Source organism: Sebastes fasciatus, chromosome 24, assembly GCF_043250625.1.
Source record: "Sebastes fasciatus isolate fSebFas1 chromosome 24, fSebFas1.pri, whole genome shotgun sequence".
Classification (NCBI taxonomy): Eukaryota; Metazoa; Chordata; class Actinopteri; order Perciformes; family Sebastidae; genus Sebastes; species Sebastes fasciatus.
In genome coordinates this window covers 10943832-10970117 of record NC_133818.1, presented here as the reverse complement: position 1 = coordinate 10970117, position 26286 = coordinate 10943832, and the positions used below count along the sequence as shown (strand labels likewise).

The 26286-nt window shown below is 43.0% G+C and overlaps 1 protein-coding gene across 1 annotated transcript in view; it reads right to left on the bottom strand.

Annotated features, from left to right (window-relative positions):
- pard3ba (par-3 family cell polarity regulator beta a) overlaps nucleotides 1-26286 on the bottom strand; it is a 138333-nt gene that overhangs the window by 39986 nt on the left and 72061 nt on the right. The window contains exons 15-19 of the mRNA XM_074627349.1: nucleotides 24928-25075; nucleotides 23981-24072; nucleotides 20937-20981; nucleotides 10689-10904; nucleotides 9837-10038 (exon numbers count right to left, since the gene is read on the bottom strand). Coding sequence (XP_074483450.1) covers nucleotides 9837-10038; nucleotides 10689-10904; nucleotides 20937-20981; nucleotides 23981-24072; nucleotides 24928-25075 — 703 coding nt within the window. The remainder of the gene's footprint in view (nucleotides 1-9836; nucleotides 10039-10688; nucleotides 10905-20936; nucleotides 20982-23980; nucleotides 24073-24927; nucleotides 25076-26286) is intronic.

The window sequence follows — 26286 nt, the reverse complement described above, 5'->3', positions numbered from 1 at the left end:
CTTCCCTTTAATTGTTTTGCATTCTCATTTGTGTCGTATTTTAGCAATGCGGCGCAAAAAATCCGTCGCCACCGGCAATTTGTCTTGTCTTTCCTCCTCCGTCCCCACTTCTGTCAAGGAGGCCATTAATATTTAAACGAGACCACTGGGCTTCATTCTCACATGCTGCCATTGTCAGTCATCTATCGGTCCTATATTGATAGGGCTGTTGATCGATTAAAATATTTAATCGCACATTTTTTATCTGTTCAAAATGTACCTTAAAGGGAGATTTGTCAAGTATTTAATACTCTTATCAACATGGGAGTGGGCAAATATGCTGCTTTATGCAAATGTATGTATATATTTATTATTGGAAATTAATTAACAACACAAAACAATGATAAATATTGTCTAAAAACCCTCACAGGTACTGCATTTAGTATAAAAAAATATGCTCAAATCATAACATGGCAAACTGCAGCCCAACAGGCAACAACATAGAATCCATAGAACCCATTTTCATTCACAAATCTTGAGGTCAGAGGTCAAGGGACTCTTTTGAAAATAGCAATGCCATTTGTTCCTTCGCCAAAATTTTGCATAACTTTGGAACGTTATTTAGCCCGCTACAGTCTCTGAAATATCGATTGCGTTAACGCATTCAAAAAATGAGTGGCGTTAAAATGAATTTGCGTTAAAGTGCTCTAATCGCGTTAACTTTGACAACCCTAATGTTAATACATTAAAGGATTTTAGACACATAACCAAAAGCCTGGAAGCTGTTTGGTCGGTACAACTGCAAAAAAAACTGAAGCGTTGCTATTTAAAGGGTTAATTCACCAACATTACACAAAAATGTTTTAATTCATGTTGGATAGTTTAGGATCCAGCCAGATTAGAGACGAGTGAGAAAGTGTTTTGATACCCTGAACTACTTTTTCTAAATTCTTAACATTTCCCCCGGCTGGCGGCGGGGGAAAAGGCCAGGTCACCGTGGCTCCATATGAGAGCCATTGGCAGACTGGGAAAGGTTAGACTCTTGGCTCCTCGGGCCCTCGGACAAGAAACACTTAACCTTCTCCGTCTGGAAAGCAGGAGTCGTGCTCTGGGTGTGTTTTACTGGGAGATGCGTGTGTGTGTGTTCTTGCATGTGTGTGTCATTAGACATTAAAACGACGGAGGAAGTCCATCCATCACTCGTGACGTGAAGATGACTGTATGGGACAGAACCGCCATTGGAGGTGTAATCGCTTCCTGGCGCCCCGTGCGAGCACGTCAGATCAAATGCTAATTGGTCGTGACTGTTTCCTGTGGCCACATCGTGAATACCTTTAATTGGCCGGTGAGTGATGAGCAGTCGGCCGCTGAGCCGTCTGGACCGATACGAATGTGTCTGCGCTTCAAAACGTCCCCTCCCTCGGGGTCAATCCAAATGTCATAACTCGATAGGAATTGATGGATCGGGAAACTGATCAACACAAATGGAAGTCTCGAGCTCGTCGTCTCATTTGATAATTACCTTATGGGGCAATAATTCACTGTACAAATGTGGATATCATGTTCCTCAGCTGGATGAGTCACCGGTAGATGTAAAAACTTCTAAATGAGATCTCTGCTGTTTTGAAAAATGTGACAGCTTCTGGCAAACTCTGGAGGACATTAGCGAGCGAAGATTGCTCCTTATGTAAGAGAGGATTAAGCAGACTGATATATAAAAAAGTTGGCGTATAATTAAACAGTATATAACTTCCTGGGAAACTCTGGAAGAAGGAGGTAAACAAGTTGTTTGGAGCCTATGAATAAAGTAATTAATTCTGCTCCGGTGGAGCCACGTCACGGTCAAACTGCAGAGGAGTGAGTCGGCATCCCCTCCCCTCCTCGCTGTAAGTGAGAGCGCTGGTGTTGAAGAAGAGGAAGGGAGGCAGGTGTAGCCGGAGCATGAAAGACAAGCAACATAAAAGCCTTTGGTGTGAGAAGAGAAGGGGGTGATTTCAAGGGGAAGGCGTGAGAGCGATGGAGAAAGAGGCGGGAAGGCCTGCCCCCTTTATCAGCTGATATATATGCATGAGGATTTCCTCATCATCTCCGCCGTCCGTTCTCCCGTCCCTCTGATATTTGACTGACAGCTCACATCAACACCAATAAACCCGCACATCATTTTCAGGAAAGCTGCCCATCGTGCAATACAGAGGAGGAGGGAGAAAAAAAAAAAAAAAGTTAATTTGTTTTCCGGCGGCTGCCGACGGCGATAGCGCCCCGCGTCTGTTTGCCTCCACGGCGAAGTTGTAAATTAGAATTATGCCTCAATAGAGAGGTACAGGAAGCTGCTCCTGCTGTATGCGAAAAGCTCATTTTCACAACGGTTGGGAGAAATACTTGGCAGCTTTTTATATTTAGGGCGGCGGGAGAGCAAATTGTGCACAAATCTGAATTATGAAAAAGGGAAATAGCTGTCATTATAAGACTACTTCCTCTCCATGAAGGGTGTTGCTGTTAACACTATTTCAGTGTTACGGCACAGTTCGGGTGTTGAGAGGTTTCGGTGGGCTTTAGGAATTGTAATGGGGGATGAGCTCGAGGGCCATAACGGCTTCAAATAACGACAGACTTGAATACAATTTGAGAAAATGTACAAACACAAAGAACATATGATTCACGCAGTGTATTTAATGCAGTTTTTCCCAACCTGTTTTCCTTAAGCGACCCCTTTTCTATCATTGGCTAAACTGACGACACCTAACTAAGTGACATATTTTATAGATATTTCATATGATATTCAATGCATAACAATAACAGTACAGAACAACTGATAAAATACCCAACTATATACTATTTAAAAAAAAAAAACCACCTAAAATCAAGATGGCCTCGCGACCCCCCGTTAAGCTTTGGCGACCCCTAGTGGGGGTTGCGACCCCCAGGTTGGGAACCCACTGATTTTGTGTATATTCCCACACAAATAACCAACTCTCAGTTCCTCCAATGGAAGGGTTAAAATCAACATAGAAGTGACATTAACCCTCCGTGGGATTTGCATGATTGCTGTCTCCATTTCAAACCATCACAACCTCTGTCCAACATGTACAAGTACATGAATACAGTCTGCAAAGCTGCACCTTCCCTGGGAACGTGTGCCTGATTAGCAAGCCGCGGCCGTGTGCTCCGCACATGTCAAGTGTTGCAAAGAAAGTGATTTGTGGTTTGGCATCTATTATTTATGGCCAGATAAAGAGATGAATAGAGATGAAGTGAGAGAGAGCGATAATGCTTATCCACAGGAGATAGGTTTGTCCTGTGTGCAAAATGTATGGCCTTATGCATATTTTACAAAAGAGAATACTAACATTAATAAATACTCTCTTGAAGGCTCCGCTCCGTGTTCCATGGCAGCGAAGATAACAGCCCTTAAATGCCAGATGAGATGGTGGATCAAAGACATCCACCTGCAGCGCATTAACCGACGGTGGGATTAGGTAATGCACCTCCAGTTTACCCCCACCGCAGCTTAGAGTCACGGCTATAAGACGCCCACACAAACATGTCACAGGGATTTTGGTATGCCTAGCAACACTGGTGACAACCGGGGCCCTCTTCAAATAGATGTCTACATCTATCCTCCCTTCCTTTCCTTTGCTGGTCTCATGGGTTTAAAGTCACACTGTGACACTGTGAAGGTCTGATACCAAAAGTACCTGTTTGCTTTGAGTTCAGGCTGGTGCACGCCAAGGGTGGAGTACGAGCAGGGAGGCATCTGATTGGTTCTTTCCAAGCGGACCGCGAGGCAGTGACTGGTCAATGTTTTTACAGGATTAAAGCAGCTACAGATGACGGCTCTTTTCCGGTCTTTTTTCAGAGCTCTTAAGTAATGGATCGCTCTCGGGGTTTAAAGACCATTTCAACCAATATAACAAATAGTGGATACTGGAGAACACCGTCAACCCTGCCTTTAAGTCACTATACGAACTTATTGCGATACTTGAGTCACGATACAATTTAAGTTGCGATACAATCTTATCACGATACTTAAGTCACGATTCGATCTTACTGCCAAACGTCAGTCACAATACGATATTATCACGATACTTAAGTCACAAAACGATCCAAGTTGCAATACTTAAGTCACAATATGACCTTTTTTTCAACTGCAAATTATGCAGTTTGTCAACATCTGTTTCATTAAATAAGATACAGTTTTCACTGTTCATCTTTTCATCCAAATATCTTTAGGTCAGAGGTCAAGGGACCCCCTTGAAAATGGCCATGCCAGGTTTTCCCCCCCAGAATTTAGCGTCATTTTGGAATGTTATTTAGCGTTCTTCCCGACAAGCTAACATGATATGACACCAGTATCTTCACTCTAGCTTTAAGACTACAATCTCTGAAAGACAGAACAGCAGCCTTCGGATTGTTAAGAGATTAGTTTGTAAAATAAAAGATCAATACTTGACGTCCATGTATCGATACAATATTGCCACACACAATATTGCGATACTTTACACCCCTACAACAAAGCGGTGATTAGTGTATAGTATATTTTTTGTTTGTTAACAACAAACAGGATAATAACTGGGTAGATTTCACACGCTGAGCAGAAAAAAAAGAGAGGGGCCTCGATGACAGAAACTTCACAAAGTCAAAATCGGAGGAACAGCATGCCTTGTGCTTGTTTAATTGGCAGGAGGTCTCAGCTCATATTAGCACACTTAATCATAGATAATCACAGACTTGTGTGAATTCAAGCAGAGACTTGAGGGCTCATTTTGTCTACTGGTTAAATCAATAGTTCACTCAAGGAAATAGAGCGATGAATCGGGAAAGAAAGTATAGAGATGGCGAGGAAAGACAGCAGAGGAGAAAAGTGGCACGATTGAGGTCGGGGGAGATAAAGGGAGCAAGGGCTCAAGGAGAGGGAATGAGGAGTGTACAAAGACAGCGGTAATCCATCAGAAATCATCTCGCGGTTTGACAACGAGGTTCTGTAGAGTACAGCCCACCAGTGACTAACTTTCAACCCCGCGCATGCTGCTGCTCGGCGATAGGATGAGAGCGGAACGGACGGCGCTAATTGGCTTGCTTCCCTGTCGGATTTCAACAGAGAACTGGTGGGGGTAGAGGATATATCATGTTGTATGTGGATTTGTAAACAGCGGATAAAAAAAAAAAAAAAAAACGGCTTTCATGTCCTCCTTAAATTGGCGGAGGGGGTGGCGGCGCGCTGTCACGGCGGGGACGCGTGCTGATAGCGGCGGCTGCACATTGATCCTGACTGACTTGAGTGAGTGATGGGACAGACGGGACGTGTCGGCGGCCCCAGCAGGGCTGGTGGGGCAGCTGAGCCATGACACACCCAGCGATCGGTGACACACAGATGGAGTCACATCACGCAGAATAAACAACGTGAAAAATACACATTTAGTCTGAGTGTCACAGCGACACAAGAGGATGTTAGTCACAAGCTATATCCTTCAAACCCTGACCTCCCGATTAAGTGGTGTATGATCACACCATAATATGTCTAATCCTCGCACAAAAACAAGTATGAGCTCGAGCACAAGCTGTTGAATTAATGCCACGATCAACTTCCCAACGATGAGAATCTTAAAATGTAATGTAAACATCCTTGTTTGATCAAGACATGTGAAACCCCTGACCAGGTTCCTCCTCAGTGTTCCGTGCGGATGTGAGAGAGAACAGCGGTGTTAGTCTTTCTGCGGTCTGTCAGTGGCGCAGCCCCCGAGGCTACGTTACAGGCAAAGGCTCCGCCGCCGTCTGCTGAATACAGACAAGACAAGCCAGTCAACCTCTGCCGAGGAAGGTCTGAAGGGCACCGCCATTTGTCTTGGCTTATTTAGCAATCAGGGAGGCAGGATGCTTTTGAGAGGCCCCGGTGATGAAACAAGAGGAGGAGAGTGAGAGGACGGCACAGCTGCTCACAAATCACAGGATTTCAATCGTATCTCATGATCTTCAGCATCAGACAGTTTGCCAAATTGTCATGGAACTCTATATGCTAAAATGTCAGTTTTCCAAGCACTTCAAGGACCTTTTAAAAATCACTTTTAGCACTATTTTTTAATGTTTTATCTCAATGTTAATGTGAGCATTTTATCCACCATCGATACATATCACAAGGTGACCAATATAAACAAAATCATATATCAAATAACCCGGTTTATTTTCCATTTGAGAAGTGAAACGTCGATGAGAATCGAAACCAAGTCCAGTTGCGGCTGATTTAACCCTTACTCGGATAGATATAGTATGATAACAGAATCACTGTATCTCAGAAACTATAAGGAGAACAATCAAGTATTTGGTATCTATGAACTCATAACAAATTCAATATCAAAGCAATGCACACAAATGTGGCGTAAAAAAAAATCATACGGGAAATATTTAATTAACATAATGTTAATGTTTTTCCCTCATTCTTCAAAAATCATCACCTTAACTATTAATAAAAGTGATTTTAATGTGATCTAAAAATGTCAAAGTTGCACTGTTAGATACAAAATACATAGCAAATGTCAAGACTTTTGACCAATCACAACAAATGTGGCATTTTTCCTTATCATAATAAATATAGTCTTTGGGCACGAATGGGTTGATTATAGTTTGCTAATATTGAATATACTCCAAATCACATCTAAATTATGACCAGAATGTTCACCATAAACTAATGCACCCTCATGAGGTTAATTACAGTCATTTGTAATGATAGCTGGATAAGTGTAGCGAGTTTAATATCAAGACTAAACAGTAAAGGTGTCAGGACCTTTGACCTTTTATACACATACATCACCCATCCCTAATTGTTGACCTTTAATTGAATCCCTTTCATGATGCCAGCAGGTGTACTAATGTAAAAATGACTCACACCAGCTGTGCTGAGAGAGGACTCACTGTATGGAAATGATGCTCTTCATCTAAAAAGGATCACATATGGATTTAGCAAAAAAACAACAAATGTTGCCGTAACAACTGTGATCTCCAGAGGTCACCTCACACCCAGCTGTTTGCAATGCACCGCCGCCAAAAACAACTTGTTCTTCAAATACTGGCGCAGCTAAACTAAATATTTATGGCCGCTGAAAGGACAGGGCCCGCTTCCAACATTTTGTTGTGCTAGCTGCTGCTGTTGCGCACACTTCCACTGCAGAGGTAAATTGAGGTCATATGTTTATAATTTGCCCTTTTCCTAATGCTGCCATTGGAGCAAAATAACATTTGAGAGCTGCAATTAGATTGAACCGCGCAATACTCCGGGCTAATTAAGTCATATTTCAAGTTCAATAACGATCAAGTCGGCCAGATAAAGGCCAGGGAGAGAAAGGCTAGTGTGTGGTGCAACAATCTGGAAGCTTTTTATATACGAGACGCAGTTCTATTGTTGAGTTAGAGAAGCACTCAAAGAGGCTGTGCTCGGATGAACAGTGGGCTGGGCTTTAAGTGATTCTGACTATTGTTGCCAATTCAAAAGGATGCAGACGAGAAAGAGAAGGTGTGTCTGTGCGTGTGAGATTTGTGTCAAAGAGTGCATAGAAGCAAGCATGGGATTTTATTTAGTTAGGTTGTTCATGCTTTTGGTTATAAAAGCAGGTTTTAAATGATAATCAACGTTATATCCAGTGCATTTTTTACTAATAAACCTCACCTAGAACTATGAGAAATGCTGTCTTATTCACACACTACAGTCCAGAGCAGCTGCCACACAATAAGCTCCTACAATGTCTATATATTAAGTCTCACATTTTGCATGTAAGACTAAGACTTTTCTCTTGTGTAACACGATCATCATCTGTGATGTGAAAACTTCAGATTTCCATACAGTCAAAGGAATAAAAAGTGTGCATCCAACAGAAGTGTGGACTCGAGTCACATGACTTTCTTGACTTGGGATTTGCCTTTCTTGACTTGAGACTTGCCTGGTGACGTGGTGATGTCACCAAGTACAACATTTGCATAATACCTGCCTAGCGATTTGTTTGGCACGCCCTCAAACAAAGCTAGCTAGAGTAGAGCTGGAGCGGAGTCCGAAGAGTTTGGTTTGGTTGACCAATCACAACAGAGTGGGCCAGCTCACCAATCAGAGCAAACTGGGCTTTTTTGGAAGGGGGGCCTTAAAGAGACAGGCAGTAAAACCGAGCGTTTCAGACAGGTGGGTGAAAAGTAGTGCAGCTGCACAGCCGGTATGAGAAAAATAAAGTGTTTTTTGAACATTAAAGCGTGTAAACATGTTCTAGTAGAAACCCAAAATACAAGTATGAACCTCAAAATAAGCAAAATAGGTCCTCTTTAAATAAAGAAAACTGTTAAGTATAGTGTCTAAAGTCATTGTACAAGTCAGTAACCCTTTCACAATAAGAGTAGACCAAAAAAGGGAGACTCATAAAGATGGAAATAGAAAGATAGCAACTATTTTGATAATCGAATAATAGTTTTAGTGATTTCTTTTATCAAAAACGCCAAACATTTGCTAATTTCATGCCTCTTAAATGTGAGAATTGTATGCTTTTCTTCGTCATACACGATAATAAACTGAATAGCATTGGATTTTTGGACTGTTGGTCGGATCAAATATGGGTATGTTTCACTATTTTCTGACATTTTATTGACAAAATGAGAAAATGATGGACAGATTAATCAATAATGAAAACAATCGTAAGTTGCAGCCCTAAAAGAGAGTACAAAAATAAAGCAGGAGAGAAACAAAAATCCCAGCTCCATCATATAAACTGAGAAATGAGGGGGAAAAACAGGGAATGGTACTGTATGCTTGCCGAGTATAGATGCAGAGATTACCTTCCAAACATATAAACACAATCTGTCACACAGCTAGCAGTGTCAGCTCCTACATATCCTGCTGCAGAGAAACAGCAGAGGCTTGATGTGTTGGATAAATGGAACTAGAAAGTGCATTTCATTGGGGGAAATGAAGCGCTAGGCTGGACTGGATTTTTAGGCGACCTTTCTGACATGCGTTCCTGTATGTACCTCTGCTTCCCTGTGTGTCCTTCATCTTGCCCTCCTCTTCCCTGCCCTACTCTCCTAACCGTGTGAACATCTCTTCCATTACCGCCCTTGACACTGTGGCCGATTGGATTCTTATCTGCCATCTGTAGGCCGACGCTCGGCCTGCTGCTATCTCTCGCCACAGCCTAATTGAATCTCAAGTGTTGGAAGTGCAGTGATACACTGACCACACCGTGTCACTGCCAATAGATAAGGATCGCTGTTGGAGGATTGGAGCGCCACAATCACGATGGGGACACGTTGATAAAGGGGTGACAAGCGGCTCGGGGGTTGGCGCTGTGTCCGTGGGACTTTACTTGGATTGAGAGATAATGGATACCCTCCATTACAGCGAAGGTTGTGTTCATATCCAATAAGCCAATATCCCATAATCCTGCTGGGCTCAGTGGGTAATTTGTTAACCAGGGGAAAGTAGGGCATCGATTTCTACGTAAATCCGAAATTCTATTGTTTACAGGAGGGATATTTTCTTTCCTTCACTGCTGATCTAAAACCAAGCAACCCAACGAAAAGCAAAATAACCAAGAGTACAAATTCTCCACTGAAAGTCTGCTCAGTTTGAACACAAAAACAAAAGTAATCACAGCTTTGTTGATGCTCCAGGAAGACCTTGGGGTTCTTCATTACCTGCTCTGCTTTATCTCACATTCTTCTTGTTAAGCAGGTGACCTTTTCAATTTAGAGAATCCAGGTACCGGCGTGGCTGTCTGGTTTGCTTAATTTACCAATCTCAGAGAGTCACCTTGACGCTGCAAAGTTTAAAAAGTAACTCGTGACTGATGACTTTTAAAGGAGGTTAAAGTATTACAGGATGTTCCTACCTTAAGAGATTGAATCCTTTCTTTTTGGTCTTCTTCTCCGGATCGTCCACAGAATCGTCCGTCTTCTTCCTCCCTTTGCTCTTCTTCTCTTTCTTCTTCCCTTTGGTTTTCTTCTTCTTCCCATCGTCTGTGTCCAGGCCCTGGCGAGAGGAGCTGCTGACGGGCGTTTCGCGACCGGAGCTGTGCTCCGACATGTCGTCGTCTGAGGAGGGGCGAAGTCAATATCACTTTAAGTGTACGCTATATTTAGAATATCGTACAACCCCACTTATAAACACCCAAACTATCTATTTAACATCTAATTTAAATATTTGGGTGACCTGCTAAAGACAGAAAACAAACTTGTATAATTGTCATTCGGCACCAAACGCCGTCAGACTGCTCCTCTAATGCAACCGCAGATGGGTCATTTTTCACACTTCAGACTTTTTTCCCAAACATCATTAGTCAACATTCATCCCAGCTAACACGGAGGATAACTTCCTCAGTAATCATCACACACACAGCATCCAACATGTCTGTGTGTTCATGAAGTGGAGCATTAAAAAATATGCTGCTGTAAGATATAAAGTTGCTCTTCTCTAAATTTGCTGAGTGGATAGAATCGTGTAGCATTTCATTAAGGTACTTAGGCTAAGCACTGTCCCTTGGCAGGCCTCTGGCTCTTCTTGAGTGCCAGTGTGTTATAAAGCCTAAGGGATGTGCGTTGGCAGTGTAGGGTCGGATATAAAATGGATGCAATGTCTAGGAGAGAATCCTATATTATAGCAACAGTGACAGTCATGCATTAAGAGGGACATTCGTTAAAGTTGCTCTGTCTCTTTCTTGTCGGCGGTACAATTTTGCTCTTACCGTCTTCAGAAGGTCCCTCGTAGGACCTGTCGATGGCGATGCGGAAGCTCTGGTTGCACCCGCGGCCCCGGACCATGTGCGGCCGCGGCCGGTGAAAGGGCACCCGGGCTTGGCTGCGGCTCTGCTTGGCCTCCGACACGGCCGTCTGGAGACTCTCGAGGGAGCTGGACTTCATGAGGCCCAGGGTCGGGCCCAGCGCTCCGCCGGCTGAAGACTCTGAGAGACAAAAAAAAAGGCGATGAGCGATGAGGTAAACGGATGTTGAACGGGAGAGGGGGAGAAGGGACGAGGGAATGAGATATGCTGCCACTGATAAAATGAGACAGACGGGTTTTGAGATCATAAGCTTTTAGCTAAGTTCCCCCCAAAACATCCTCATCTCTTACATTAATATCTGCTTATTTAAAGGGCATTAAACATTCTAAAGTATTAATGCTCCCCTGAGACTGAACAGAGGTTGAGCTCAGTTCATTGCAGGAGGAGCTGGGACGAGACGTTTCAGATGAGTTACGGCAGGGTGCACTGGAATGAATCCATGCTTTGTTGCCAGATCAGGACGTATCCAGTGTCAAGTTGTGCACTGCGTCTACTGGATCAAATCAAGGCCCTCCCAAATGTATCTTCATCACCCTTTTCTTGTGTACTGCGAATTTTGTTTTATTTGCAGCTGAATTTAACATAATTCCTTTATCTTATCTAAACATACGGGGAAAACAGCACTGAGTACTGCTAATAAAAGTCCTGAGACAACAAAAACCAAACATATTTTAAAGGCATGAGGTCACACTATGTTTACTGAAGCAGGATTATAGATGAAAGAAAAAACTATATTAGTCTTAAATCTAATGGAGTCTGGCCTGGAGCAGAATTACAGACATTTTAAATGATTACTTTGTATCAATTATTATATATTTAAATTGATAAAAAATACATAAATTGATAATTATATTCCAACTAGGGCTGATGTTATGATTTGAGCATATTTTTTTAATACTAAATGCATTACCTGTGAGGGTTTCTGGACAATATTTGTCATTGTTTTGTGTTGTTAATTGATTTCCAATAATAACTATATACATACATTTGCATGAAGCAGCATATTTGCCCACTCCCAGGTTGATAAGAGGATTAAATACCTGACAAATCTCCCTTTAAGGCACATTTTGAACATATAAAAGATTATTAATTTGTGATTAAACGTGAATAACTCTGGACAATCATGCGAATCAATATTTTACTCGATTGACAATCCTAATTCTAATCTAAAGAATACATAAAACCTTTCAATACAGTATAACATCACCTGACTTCAGCTCAAACTCTTTCTCCCTAATGGATATAGCTTTCTGGAATGAAGCTCAAAAAGATTAAAACCCAGAAATCTAAAGCTATGAAGATGAGATGTAGAGAGAGAGAGAGAGAGAGAGAGAGAGAGAGAGAAACAGGCTTGACAGAAATGAGGAGAAATCAGCGTCCTATAGGAGCAACATAAAGGAGGTGGAAGAGGAACAATGAATGAGGTGGAGAGGTACAGGGACAGGTGCGGAGCAGCACTACGGGAACTGACAGGCTCATGCATAAGCAGGAGAGAGAGAAGGGGAATAAATGAACTGCCATCATACTGTACTCAGGTATGGATGGCCTCCGACTTGAGAGAGAGGGAGACGGAGGAGGAGGAGCGGGAGAGTGATGAAGGCCACAGCTGATTCAGCAGGGAATCAGTAGAGAGAAAGGGGGAAAAGGGAGGATTTGAGGAAATGCGGAGCTGTAGGGAGAAAATGAGACAAAGGAGAAATGTCACGCCAAAGTGGAAAACACGCCGTGTGAGCAATTGAAGGACAGGTGACCAAGAGTGGTGGAGAAAAAGCAACCCAGTTGTGCATCACAATGAAAACAGTGACGAGCACTTTTCAAAAGACGGACAGGTAGCGAGCAGAAACTTTCCTGTAGGGATGACTTTCTCACGACGCGGCGCTCGCTGCTTAAGACGTCATTTTCAGAGGCTTCAAAGCGGAGCGGGGGGGGAATGGGAAGTGAAACTGAAGCGGCGATAGAGGCGAAGCAGGGTGGCGGAGTGGGAGAGGGGGGGATAGTAAGCGGAGCGTTGCTGCCTTTTAAGTCCTAAATTGACTTTCTGAGAGGAAGTGGGATTTATGGGGAATAAGGGGTTATAAATAGAGAGGGGGGGGGGGGAGCGCTCAGGAATAAAACGCTCAATTTGAGAGGCAGGATTTGTGTCACAAATGTAATTATGGCTGTCCAGCTCGCAGCCTGATAGAATTAAGCTCCTTGCCAGCGCACTGCTGCACTATACACAGAGAAAACTGTGCATGTGAGCGTGTGTGTGTGTACTACAGAATGTGAGATCCAAGAAAAATAAAAAATTAAAAGTCATGATACTGCCGGTATGAGATAGCAGTGTGTGTCCTTGACCGCTTTAGATGAAATAGGAGAGGGAAATAGTTTTGTGCGGTGCACTCATTCCATGCATGTCAGGCGGTTGAGGCTGGAGGTAAATGAATAATGAGGGTTTAATAGGATGGATGAGCGGGAGGAGAGGTGGCTATCATCGCCAGCTCGATCCAATGGAGGGTGAAATCAGCGTTTATCACATATCGCTGCCCGCTGTGCCAGCAGATGCTCTCGCGGATCCGTTCGCATGGCGTCGGCCTGATTGCCGCTGATTCAAGCTGGTGCACATATTTGACAAACAGCCTAACAGCCAAACAGGGCCATGACGACGGCGATGCCCTTCACAGCTGTAACGCTCCTCCATCCAAGATCAAATAATGTCACCTCTTCACTTTGTGTTTTGCTCCTTGGGTCAAGGTTTTTTGGAGTGAGATTTTCTGGAAAGAGAAAGGCTTGGTTGGACATAAAACTACAAAACTGTGTTAAAAATATCTGTTCTTTGATAAAAAAAAGTTTTTAAAAGTACATGTAAACTTGAGGAGAGACGTCAAGTACAACTCCAAAGGCGCATTTCTGTAAGAAACATCCAATGCCGACATTATTTTCATTGCGACTGGGCTGCGCACAAATATCCAGTCAGAAGCCCACACCTGCTTTCATATTGTCGATGTATGCACACCACTGCGCACAGGCCGACATCCACCAGCACACATCCCACTGTGCTATGTATATTGTGACTTTAGTAAAGGCTGTCTGGTGTGTCTGTACTGAGCAGACAGCAGTGAAGTCTTTGCCTGAAACCTAGCCTTGGGGTCCTGCTGTGCTGACAGGCCCTTCAAGGACTAACACCGCTCCGTGATGCTGCTTTGTACCTTTAAAGTGACTGTGACACACCTGCAACCTGTGACTGAGGCAGCACACTCTATCTCTAGTTCTATGTCACGGGGGGGGGGGGGGGGTCAAAACATTACAATACTTCATTACAATATTTTGTGGGCATAATTAAAAAAAGAATAATTGCAGTTTGACTCTAAAATGTCAGCGTGTTTTTCCCACCGCCGGCTCAAACTATCAGAATAAAAGTCGTCTGCATGCAACTCTCTAATTATTTCACCCAATGAGCACAAGAATAAATGAACTCGGAAATGTCCAAATTACAGGCTTTGCCACACAGACTCTGTGTGCAGGACAAATTGAATACACCAATCAGCACCCAAACACACACTCCTACCTATTACCCTATCCAACCAACCAAACTATTAAACAGGATATTGTCTTATTTCTATTAAATCGGACATTGTTGTTCCAGTCAAAACATACAAACAAGCACACACACACACACACACACACACACACACACACACACACACACACACACACACACACACACACACACACACACACACACACACACACACACACACACACACACACACACACACCCGTATAAACCCTGGCACACTGCAGTGTCTCAGCAGGGTCTTAACACTTACCTATCAACCGGACTACAATGTGCTCCACAGCAAGCAGCTTTGCAGCACACTGGCTGAAAGGTTGCCACGGTTACAAGAAAGTGCCCCCTCCATCAAAACTGCTGGAGGTGGCGGTACGGAGAAGGTGTGTGTGTGTGTGTGTGTGTGTGTGTGTGTGTGAAGGGTGACGGCGAGTTGCCAAGGAGACACTTTAGCCAAAAGTGAAAAAGGGCTTGTTGCTCCCGGCCATAGTTCTTCAAAAACGGGCGAACACACATGACCACAAGGATGGAGAACACTACAGATACACGCACACACTTTCCCATCTAGCATCCAATCTCAGGACAGGCCAATAAAACCCGGAGGCCATTTTTTCCTGGAGACCTGTAAAACAGGCTCTGACCTGCACTCTTCTATAAAAACACATGACACACCTGTAAAAAAGAAAGCCCTGCTCTCAGTGTCACCCGTTTCAATAAAGGTTATTGAATTTAATCCAACAGAAGCATTAAACGCGCCAGAGTGGGGGGCCCCTTCACCGTGTTACGCCGTTTCAATAAAAGTTATCGAATTCAAGAGGAGGCCTTAACAACCTTCAATTACAATAGGCGTTAACAAATCTCATCTCAATAAAGGTTTATGAATGGATTTAAAGTACACAAAGAGATGGACGGAGCACACAAAGGTCTCTCATGACGCTAAACCTCATTGTTTCATCTTAGATTAAATGTACTGGATACAGGCTTTTATCGGAGCAAACCTATGACGACATGTGAGACGTCTAATCAGTAAAAAGCATGAGTGACATGACGCATGTCTGGCTTTTTTCATATATCTCTCTTCTTGACATGAAATCTCATGAAAAGACCAAAACCAATGATGTATTTGATTCTCAAATATTTGTAGAATTAGATTCTAGTGGTGGCTGCGTAGATTTATTTGTGACTTGTGCGATCCAAACATTTCAAATAACTTCAGATTGTTGTAAAGTCCAAAAGTCAAAATGTATTGAAAAACAATAGATGTAATAATTAAATAAATTCACAACGTGTTTTTATCTCCCAAAAATATTCTGCTTCAATCTATATTTGTTGGCGTTTAGCCTTTAAAAAACACAACATTTTCACATTTGATCTCCTGCTTGCCGTACACAAAGGGAGGCCTGCATCTGTATTAACATGACGGTCTAGCAGCAATCTAACAAATATTACATTACATTTATTTTACCACAATAACACAAAATCTATTTCAGCTCTAACGTTATTATAGTAAACCAAAAAAAGATCATATTATGTATCTGCATTCGTTTGCCTTATTCTTTAAATAGCGAACAATGTTTCGGCGCAGCGGTGGGGGAACAGAATGTCATTAATGCTCTCTCCTAATATTGTTTTCTTATCATACGACAAACTCGACTTCAAACCAAATCACTTCAGACAACTGGATAGCCAGTAAAAGCAAATCCAATTCATGTTAGGGCCAATCAAAACTCCACTCCAATTAAAGACCTGTCCAATCTTTAAGCTACCCTCCATCATTATCTGAACGTACTCAGCTATATCAGAGGCACATGATGGAGCTGGACGGAGGCGCTGCTCTGGCAGTAATTGGGTTTAGCTGTTTAGATGTATGAGAGAATGGGGACATATGGGCCCTATGTATTCAGCCCTCGACTAGATGAATGGCTTTAATAACTGGAGGGGACTTAAAAGGCCATTTCATAATTACTGCTTACCTCTACTGGATTACGGCAGCGCAGGGGGTTGGCAGGGTATGGATGAGGGTTGGAGCGAACGGCGTGGCGCAGGACATGTGCCATTTGTAAAACGTGTGGCGGGCAAAATGTGCTTGTGCATTGAGGGAGAACTGCATAAATTCACACACACACATATACCTGCATAATGCTATACTTGTGAAGACCTTCACTGACTACTACACCACTAAAAAAATCAGCATGGTAGTCTTACCGTTGGGGGCTCAAGGTCTTTATGGGTATAACATTTTAGAACTGGTAAAAAAACTGACTGTTGCCACCCAATTCGACTCTTATCAGCTCATTAAAGGTGCGTTACCAGTCATTCTCATAGATGTGGGTCAGTAGGGGCCTGCTAAACCTACTACATTGTAAAATGAAAGCGAAACTTAAAAGAAAGGCGTTCTAAGATGTTGTAAAACTGAATGAAATGTTACATATTGGACACAAACAAAACAGCTTGTTTAGGTTTAGGCAACAGAACTATAATTTCTTTACATTTAGGCAACAAAACTACAACGTCTTTAGGTTTAGACAACAAAACTACAACTTCATTATGTTTAAACAACAAAACTACAACTTCTTTAGGTTTAGGCAACAAAACTAGTAACAAAACTACAACTTCTTTAGGTTTAGGCAACAGAACTACAACTTCTTCAAGTTTAGGCAACAAAACAGTTACGTTTAGGGAAAAAGATTGTGCTTTGGCTTAAAATAACTAAATTTGAAAAGTTAAACTTAACTACATGGTGTTGGTTTTACGCGAAATGTGAACCCCAGAGTTTCTCGCTGTCTATAGTAGAGTGCCTGACTTCCACTTTTGCTCCAGTCATAATTACTACGGTCGCTGTCGTCTTCTTTTATTCCTTCTTTCGGTGATCGACCATGTAAATGATGATAAAACCTACTAGTCGGTGTAGCAGGCCCCTTCTGACCCACATCTAGGAGCTTTATATCTGCTTTTTGAATAGAAAACCAATTACGCATCATTTTAAGACTCAATATGACAAGGAAGCAAGGAAAATCAGACCCATTCCCTAACAGACCAGAGGATAATTAGATCGAAAAAAGCGGTCGACCCAAACAAAACCAAATACAGAGAGAACGCTGGCAGCAGCATGATGCTCCACCAGTTAATGAGCAATCCAGAGGAGCAACTCATGTCACTTTTCCTTCACTTCACAGATCACACCTTGTTGCCTTGAGGTCTAGGATGTTGACCATGTAAAAAGAGCAGCATTGGCCCTGATAAGCACAGATGGTCCTTCCAGACACAGAATGACAAATCAAGTCAAATTGGCACAACGTGGTGACTTTCAGCTTGAATCAACAACGACACGTGGGATGCGACGAACGGAGCGAGGGAGGGAAAGAGAGGCAGAGTTACACAGCACCCAAACAAAGAGTGCGAAAACAAAAACTGGCAGAGTGTGGTGTTCACACACAGAACATACAGAGTTACTAAGAGATGCTGGGCTGTTCTGGCTTGGTAGAGGGAACTCATGAGACTGGAGCATGTTCACCATAATCACATAAGGCTGGAACAGATACAGCTGCAGAGGATGGAGAGAGAAAAGAAAGAAAGAGAGAGGCCTGAAGATAACAGAGAGAGTGAGTGAATAAAAAAAGGATCAGCCTGTTGAGAGAGAAAAAGAGAATGAAAGTGATCAGAAAGAGAGAAGGAGGGAGAGAAAAGAGAGATGACGGGTTTTGGGATTGAGAGGATACTAAAAATGGGGGATGAGCCTGGCGACAAAGAGCAGGAGACGGAGAATAATCAGGCGACCGGGAAGAACGAGAGTGGTAGCGAAGATGAAAGCGGAAAAAAAAAAGAAAAGAAAACTCTATTGAAGATGGAGACTCCTAAGACTGGAGAATCAAGAGAGAGAGAGAGAGAGAGAGAGAGAGAGAGAGAGAGAGAGAGAGAGAGAGAGAGAGAGAGAGAGAGAGAGAGAGAGAGAGAGAGAGAGAGAGAGAGAGAGAGAGGAGGGGGACAGCGTGAGTAAGTGACAGAGAGAAAGATGGAGCGAGAGGAAGAAGAGAGAGAGAGGAGTGAAGTGGCTCTAGCCAGAGAGAAAAAGGGTTTTAGCCAGATTAAAGAAGCCAGGCAGGCCTCTTAAGACCATCCGCCTAATGAAATATGTCAAAGCCCATAAAGAAACACTGAGGCCATTTAGGAAGGAGGGGGGGGGGTGGGGGTGGAGGGGGGGCAACGCAGGAAGCTAAGCAAATACACTGCGTCAGCAAAAATGAAAAACACGCAAAAGCCCCGTCAATACACATTAGCTAAGACGTCAAGGGGAGAAAAAGAAAAAAAGAAAAAAACTAGAAAGGAATACTGCAGCAGAGAAATGGATCGCTTTATATATATATCATATGGGTGCTGATCAGAAATGCCAGGAAAACCATAGCAGCAAGAGAGGATGGTGGAAGAGGAGGAAGAGGAGAGGAGGAGAAGCCACTTGTGTGAATGCTGAGTGTGGGGGATTTGAGGTCACCGTGGGTGCTCGGGCCATTTGTATTCCGCCGGCAACAGGCTTAGTTGGCTTGTTGCAGGTGGATTTAAGAGATCGGTGTACGTGCGCGTGTGTGTAACAGAGACACAGAGAGGAAGCCAACACCAGGACTGAAATGCTGGTCATGATTCCTTTCTTATATAAGCCTTGTTGCCACATTAAAATACAGTGGGTGTACTGAATGCGATGCAATGTACCTACGCCGCTGAACCCTCCACAATTAAAATCATGACTCCTGCAGCCCCCGCTGGAGATGGTCAACCGAGCATGCTCTCTGTCAGCAACACTCTGATTTATATTCATACTGGAGATGCCCAGAACAGCCACACAGGCAGCGTTTGGCCACCGAGAAGCAATGCTGGAGCGGTTATATCTGACTCGGTGGAAATTTTATTGCCGTCCCATCTGCTCCTACGACAGCACAAACTGCTCCTACATACAGTACTCTGGACGGGAACTGGTGTGTACAAGTTTGGACTCGGGCTAGTATTATAAAGTGCCCTCTAAGGTGCCCTTCCAGTGGAGAAAACATGATGAAGTGCCACCCTGGATGCCCCTATGGTAGATAAAACACAATAAAGTGCCCTCTAGGATGCCCTTCCAGTACAGAAAACATAAATAAGTGCTTTCTAGGGTGCCCTTTGAGTAGAGAAAACATGATAAAGTGCAGTCTAGGGTGCCATTCTAGTGGAAAAAACATGATAATATGCACTTCCAATGAATAAAACATGATAAAGTGCCCTCTAGCTGGCCCTTTTAGTGGAGAAAACATGATGAAGTGCACTCTAGGATGCCCTTCCAGTACAGAAAACATAAATAAGTGCCCTCTAGGGTGCCCTTTCAGTAGAGAAAACATGATAAAGTGCACACTAGGGTGCCATTCTAGTGGAGAAAATACGATAATATGCACTTCCAATGGATAAAACATGATAAAGAGCCCTCTAGGGTGCCCTTCCAGTGGAGAAAACGTGATAAAGTGCACTCTAGGATGCCCTTTCAGTAGAGAAAACATGATATGTACTTCCAATAGATAAAACATGATGCAGTGCCATATAGGCAACCCTACATGCTAGAAAACTTTCTGCACCCTGGTGCCCCACCGCATGCAGCTGGTGCGCTTTTTATTGTTTGTTGTAAAGTGATGATGTTTCCTCATTAAGACACACAGCACATAAATACTCCTTACAGCTTTATTCAGACATGACTTTTACAGAAAAAGCCACAATTCTTGCGCGATACTTGGCACCTGGTGCACCAGAGGGATGTCAGGGAAGAAGAGAGTTCTGGCTGCGTCGCTGCTGGATTTTAAAACTTTAGTTTGCTTTTGAAGCCTTAATTACAGATCACACGGTGTTAGCGCGAGGGATGCCTCATCTTCCCGCTTATCACAGTAAATCTCCTAATGAATTAATTTAAACAATTTCATCGTTTAATATCATTGGATAGCAAAACTCTGCAGCCTGTTTTTATGATATCTGACAAGCATGTTACAAGGTTTGAGATTGCAGTCGGGGGACTTTTATGTAAAAGTGACTCAGGGACATGAGACTGACATGTTAAATTGCCGTCAGATTTGCATAACGGAGGTCCACGTCTGAGAGGAGTTTTAGTCGAATGAACGGTTGTGAGAGTGAATTATATACTGTTTGAACCACTACCGTGTAATGTCACTCAGTAAAAAGCAAACAGTAAAGCCGACTTTATATTTTACCTTTAACCAGACTTTTCTAGTATAAAACAAGGCGGAACGGAGTGCGGAGGAATAAGTGAAGCAGAAGCCATTGTAATGCTATACGGCTGCTGTCAGCCGGGTGAGGATTGAGCACTGTGGGCATGCTGACCTGGACGGCTATAAAGCAGCGAGAGCTCAGACACTAAGTGCTTCACAACTCAACTTTGTCAGCCGGCTGGGGAGAGGAGGGAGGGAGGGAAGGAGGGAGGAATAAAGAAATGTTTGAGAATAGAAAACAGAGGAAATGAGAATCTTCACGTAGAAGGTACATTTATTCTCGTGTGTGGACGGTGCACTGTGCGAGAAAGGTGGGTCAAAAAGCAAAAGAGGATGCATTCAAATCAGATTATATCAAACACTTACCATTTGTCTGCCTGGACAGTGATCCCATGTTGCTCTCATCAGCCACTAAAACACAAAAAAAAGACAGTTAATAGCTCATATTATTGGTGGAATAGCTTTGTGCTGCTTTGTAAAATGGTTATAATGGGATCTACTGGTGCTGCTGCAGAAGTATCAGACAGACAAAATGAGACGGACTGTGAGAGGAAATGAAAAAGAAGCAGAAATATAAGAAACCCAGAAGAAAAAGAGTGATATTGTGCTTGTGAGAGAAAATGAGAACGGATAGAGGTGAGACAATGAGAGAAATAATAAAGGGAGGAAAAGGAAAACAAGGAGAAACCCCACCAACACCCCCACCAACACCACCTAATCTAACTAAACAGGATTGCGGTCGGCCGGCAGCCGCCGCCACAGGATACAATAATAGGTTTTCATTACGCCGCTATTTCTCTTAAATAATCCTTTTCATTTTTTATGAGGTCAATTTTCCCAGCGGACGGGTAGAGGAAGAAAGAAAAAATGAGAGGAGAGTATTGAAGGGATGCAGGGTGATAAGGTGTGTCAGAAAAAAACAGAAGGTTAAAAAAATAAATCAAAAGAGCTGCTTCGTAAAATCCTGCAAAGAATCATCTGTAGCGACCGAGACAAAGACATAGAAATACCTTTTCTTGTGCACATGTGCAAGATAAAATACTTTTTTTTTGAAAGTTTGGAAGAGAAACCAAGCGATATGACCCTGCCAGATAATGAAAAGCTTCCTGTTCTGCGGAGGAGAGATAGAAGCCTGCAGGCCAGCAGCCAACTTTGTCTCCCCTTGCCACAGTCGAAGACTAAAAATGTCTCTTTTAACCTTCAGTCAGCTGCTGTACCTTCGTGTTATGTACATGCAGAGGTGCTACTATATATTGTTGGTAATATTATTTATATGTAAAGGGAGGTGGGGAAAATGCAGGATAGAGGGAGACAAGGAGGAGGAGGAAGTGAAAGAGAGAAAGTGTAGGGTTGAGTGTGAGAGACAGGAAGACGGGGAGAATCAAGGACAAGGAGTCATAGGAGGGACAATCAAAAGTTACTAGAAAGTTGAGGAAGTGTGAAAAGAGACAGGGTGAAGAAAAAGGAGAGATGGATGAAGTGAGGTTGTGAGACGGAGCGTTAATGTAGCTGTTGGATCTGTTTCCACGGGCTTCGCTTCACAATCCACATTTGACCTCTTGACCGCTCTCAAAGTGTGAACGTGCGTCGGAGGCTGCCGGACTATTAAGCTGAGTCACCGTTTGCTCTTCTGCGCATCCGAACTGTCCGTCTATAGAGCGCTGCAGCTGGGCGCCGACGTTGCAACGGAACGAACAATTGGCTTTGACTTCTTAGCGATATACGTTCTTTGACCTTGGTACCACCTCGGTTGTTTGTTACCAACTGAGCATGAGAAGCTCCAGAGGATGCTCCCTTACATTCAATAACTCCACTTATGCTTTAGAGTCAGTCTGTCTTGAATTGTCACATCATTTTTTAATGCAACCCGAGTCATTGCGCAACAAATAACTCAGATTAATAGTTCATAGAGTAGGCTATACGCGTCTCCTAAAAGGTCTGATGTTTCAATGCACTTTGAGCATCTTAAAGCCCGTTTTCCCAAAGCAGACCATAAACAAATAAATGCATTAGTTTCCATTATTGCTCGCTCAGTTTATACTGTCAGACAGTGTTTTATTCCACCTTATTTAATCATGTTATAGAATGCAAATGAGAGCGAAAACCATTCTTCCTGGTGCTTTCAAGCTCTGGCGGTGCAGCTGTAGTGTCAGTGACTCCACTATTCACCTCAGGCGATATGTGTGTGTGTGTGTGTGTGTGTGTGAGCGGAAGCTCTGAGTCAACACACTATTTGCTAAGGCACCCAGGGTCAATAAAAAGAAGCTCACCTCTTTCTGTCAAGTGGTGTTTAATAAAAGCTAACGTGCTCTGTGGCGGCGGCGGGCGGCAAAAAGCTCAGATACATGTGACCGCAAAGACTGACGCGTGGGAGACTCTCCAGAGGAGAAAAAAAAAAGCTCTTTAAATACAAAAGACGGGGGTCGGCATCGGAGGTCTCGGAATACACAGAGCTCACAGAGATACACAGAGCTCTGCTAACTACCTTGTTTCAGCCCTGAGCACTTTGGAGAGGGGAAGGGATGAATAGAGGCACAGACAAAAAAAAAGCAGATTGAAATGGAGGATGGCCAGAGATGGAGATATAGAAGGCAGATAGCGGTGGGTATTGGAGTGGCTCCTTGGTGGGATGGAGCGGGGAGAGAGAGAGTGCAGACCACCCTTGTCCGTAATGAAAGCCAATCAGCTTGGGTGGCGGAGGCGTGTGCTGCAGGAAGAAAGCCAATCCACTGGACCTAATGAACCGCGATTGGAAATCAGAGAGAGGCAGAGAGGAAAGAGAGATGTATAGAAGGAGAGAGGAGAGCGATGAACTCGCCGGCTCTCGGGCGCTGGAGGGGGAAATAAACAAAAGATGGAGGGATGGAAATAAAAAGAGAGATGAGGGGAAGAAAGGGGGGAAAAAAAGAGCACAAGACAACTGAAACTACGAGATAAAGAAAGATTGGAGAGACAGACAGAAACAGAGGAGAGGATGGACAGGGGTCAGCCCGGGTTAATACGAGGAAATAAGCCCCTTTCGTTCTTTCGCCTTCCACACACACACACACAGCACGCCGCGAGATTGGAAACCCCTTTTCATTCACACACAAACACAACGACACACACAGCAGACGGCGTGTTCATCCAGTCCGCTGCAAAGCCCCTGGGTTTATGAGTTCAGCAGGTCAGATCCCCTCAGGCCGCGGATAATAGGAGAGGGCGAACATATCACAACAAAGAAACGGAGTGATAAGAGGCATGTGATAGCTGTTGTGGTGGTGTGTGTGTGTGTTCAGTCTGGCCTCTGTGATTAGACTCGTATGTTTGGCTGGTTTGTGATGGTTGAGACAACAATACGTTTTTGCTCCAGAGAATGTGTTCAATCTGGTGAAAGGTTTTCTTTCATCGATGGAGTGTGTAAAACGCACCCAGATCCATGCTCTTGGACGCTCTGTTGCGGGGCACGTTGTCCTTGTCGTCCGCGGCGTAGAAAGCCGCCGCTTCCCGCTTCTGGAACTCACTGCGAAAACAAAGAGTCACTATCAATCAATCGTTTGTTCAATATATACGAGGGCTGTCATCTATTACAATATTGAATCACAATTAATCGCATGATTGTGTATAGGTAATCGCGATCTATCTGTTCAAAATGTACCTTAAAGGGAAATTTGTCAAGTATTTAATACTGGATTGGATGGATTCATTCGTTTTTTTAGTTTCATATGATGCCAGTATCTTCACTCTAACTTTAAAACTGAGCCGGCTACAACCTAAAACTTTTGTTATTGCGTTACAGAAATTAGTGGCGTTAAAACAAATTTGACAACTTTAACTTTTGACAGCCCTGATATTTCCTCCTGAACCAGTGCAGCCAGGAGTCTTGTTGGTTACATCACCCAAACAATGAGATTTAAAATCCGCACGCAGACAACAGATCATTCAATTTCCTCCGCTCCAGATGGCATGATTCAGTAAAACAATAGTGTCTCTATTAAACTTACAGGGGAAACAAGTATATTGATGCCAGACTCTGACTGGGACCGCATGAGATACTGTACACACACATTTTAAAACATACTCATTCAGCAGCCTGTACAGCACGAGGCTAGCCCGAGCATCAAAGCTCTTTCTGCAGAATTTACTCTATTATGCTATCACCATAATTACGTATTCATAATGCAAATAGGCTATTGCAATTAGACTGTATAGCTCTAAATAATGCATATGAGCCTTGTAATATTTAGTGTAATGGCTCTTCTTTATCTCCTAACGCAGCGCCCCATATTAAGAGTGCCATTAGAATATAATAACTCTTTAATAGAGTGCTGCAGCAGCAGTGTGCTGGGGATTATCTGTGTGTGTGTGTGGGGGGTACCTGTGGCGTGGAAGAGTTAGCGGTGAGTCTCTATTCATTTCCTCCACGGTGCCGGGGGAGGGGGGCGAGGGGAAGCTTTCCTCGAGGTCGTCGTCGGCGTTGCCGTAGTGACCGTAGCTGCCGTTGGAGGTCGCGGCGGGATGCGGAGCTGAGGAGAAACAGCCGACAGGTTAAATGAAACACTGACTTTGTTTATCAGGGTTGAATAAAAAAAAACATTTTTGTTGATTTTAACACATTTTTAGTTTTGTTTAGCTTTTAACTGAACTGGATTTGCTCTAATGTCAGTCCTGAAGGCAATAAAAGCTACATATAGTACAAATATGTGTGTACTAGGGCTGTCGAAGTTAACGTGATGATAACGCAAATTTGTTTTACGCCACAGATTTCTTTAACGCATTAACTTATGGTTTTTAGGTTGTAGTAGACTCAGTTTTAAAGCTAGAGTAAAGGTACTGTACAATACAATACATACAATACCCAGTTATTGTCCTGTGTATTCTAAACAAACCAGAAAAGTATATTATACACTAATCACTGCTTTGTTGTAGGGGTAAGGGAAAAGAACCGATACAGGATAGTATGGCGATATTTTGCGTGGCAATACTGTTTCGATTCACGGACGTCATGTATCGATCTTTTATTATATAAACTATTAACCTCTTAACAATCTGACGGTTGTAGTTTTAAAGCTAGAGTGATGATACTGGTGTCATACGAAACTTTAAAACCTAAGGAATCCATTGGTACCAACCATGTCATACTAGCTTGTCACGAAGGAGGCTAAATAACGCTCCAAACTTACACTACCCTTGACCTCTGACCTCAAGATATGTGAATGAAAATGGGTTTTATGCTAAATGCAGTACCTGTGAGGGTTTCTGGACAATATTTGTCATAGTTTTGTGTTAATTGATTTACAATAATAAATATATACATACATTTGCATAAAGCAGCACATTTTCCCACTCCCATGTTGATAAGAGTATTAAATACTTGACAAATCTCCCCTTAAGGTATATTTTGAACAGATTAAAAAAAGAACTAATCATATTTAACTATTGACAATCAGGTGATTAATCGCGATTAAATATTGTAATCCATTGACAGCCTTAGTGTGTACACTCTCTAAATATTGTTCATTTTCTATATTAATCAGTTACACACGGGGATATTCAAATGCAGACATCAGACACAATGTAAAGCTTCATTTTTGAGGATTAATACAAAGATTAGCAAGGGCAGATATTTAACACATAATGCACATTCAAACTAAAACACACAGAATAATCGTTTCCATCCAAATGCCTCATCCTAACTTCCTCGCCACTCTCCCCTCCCCCCCCGTACTGTAAAGCC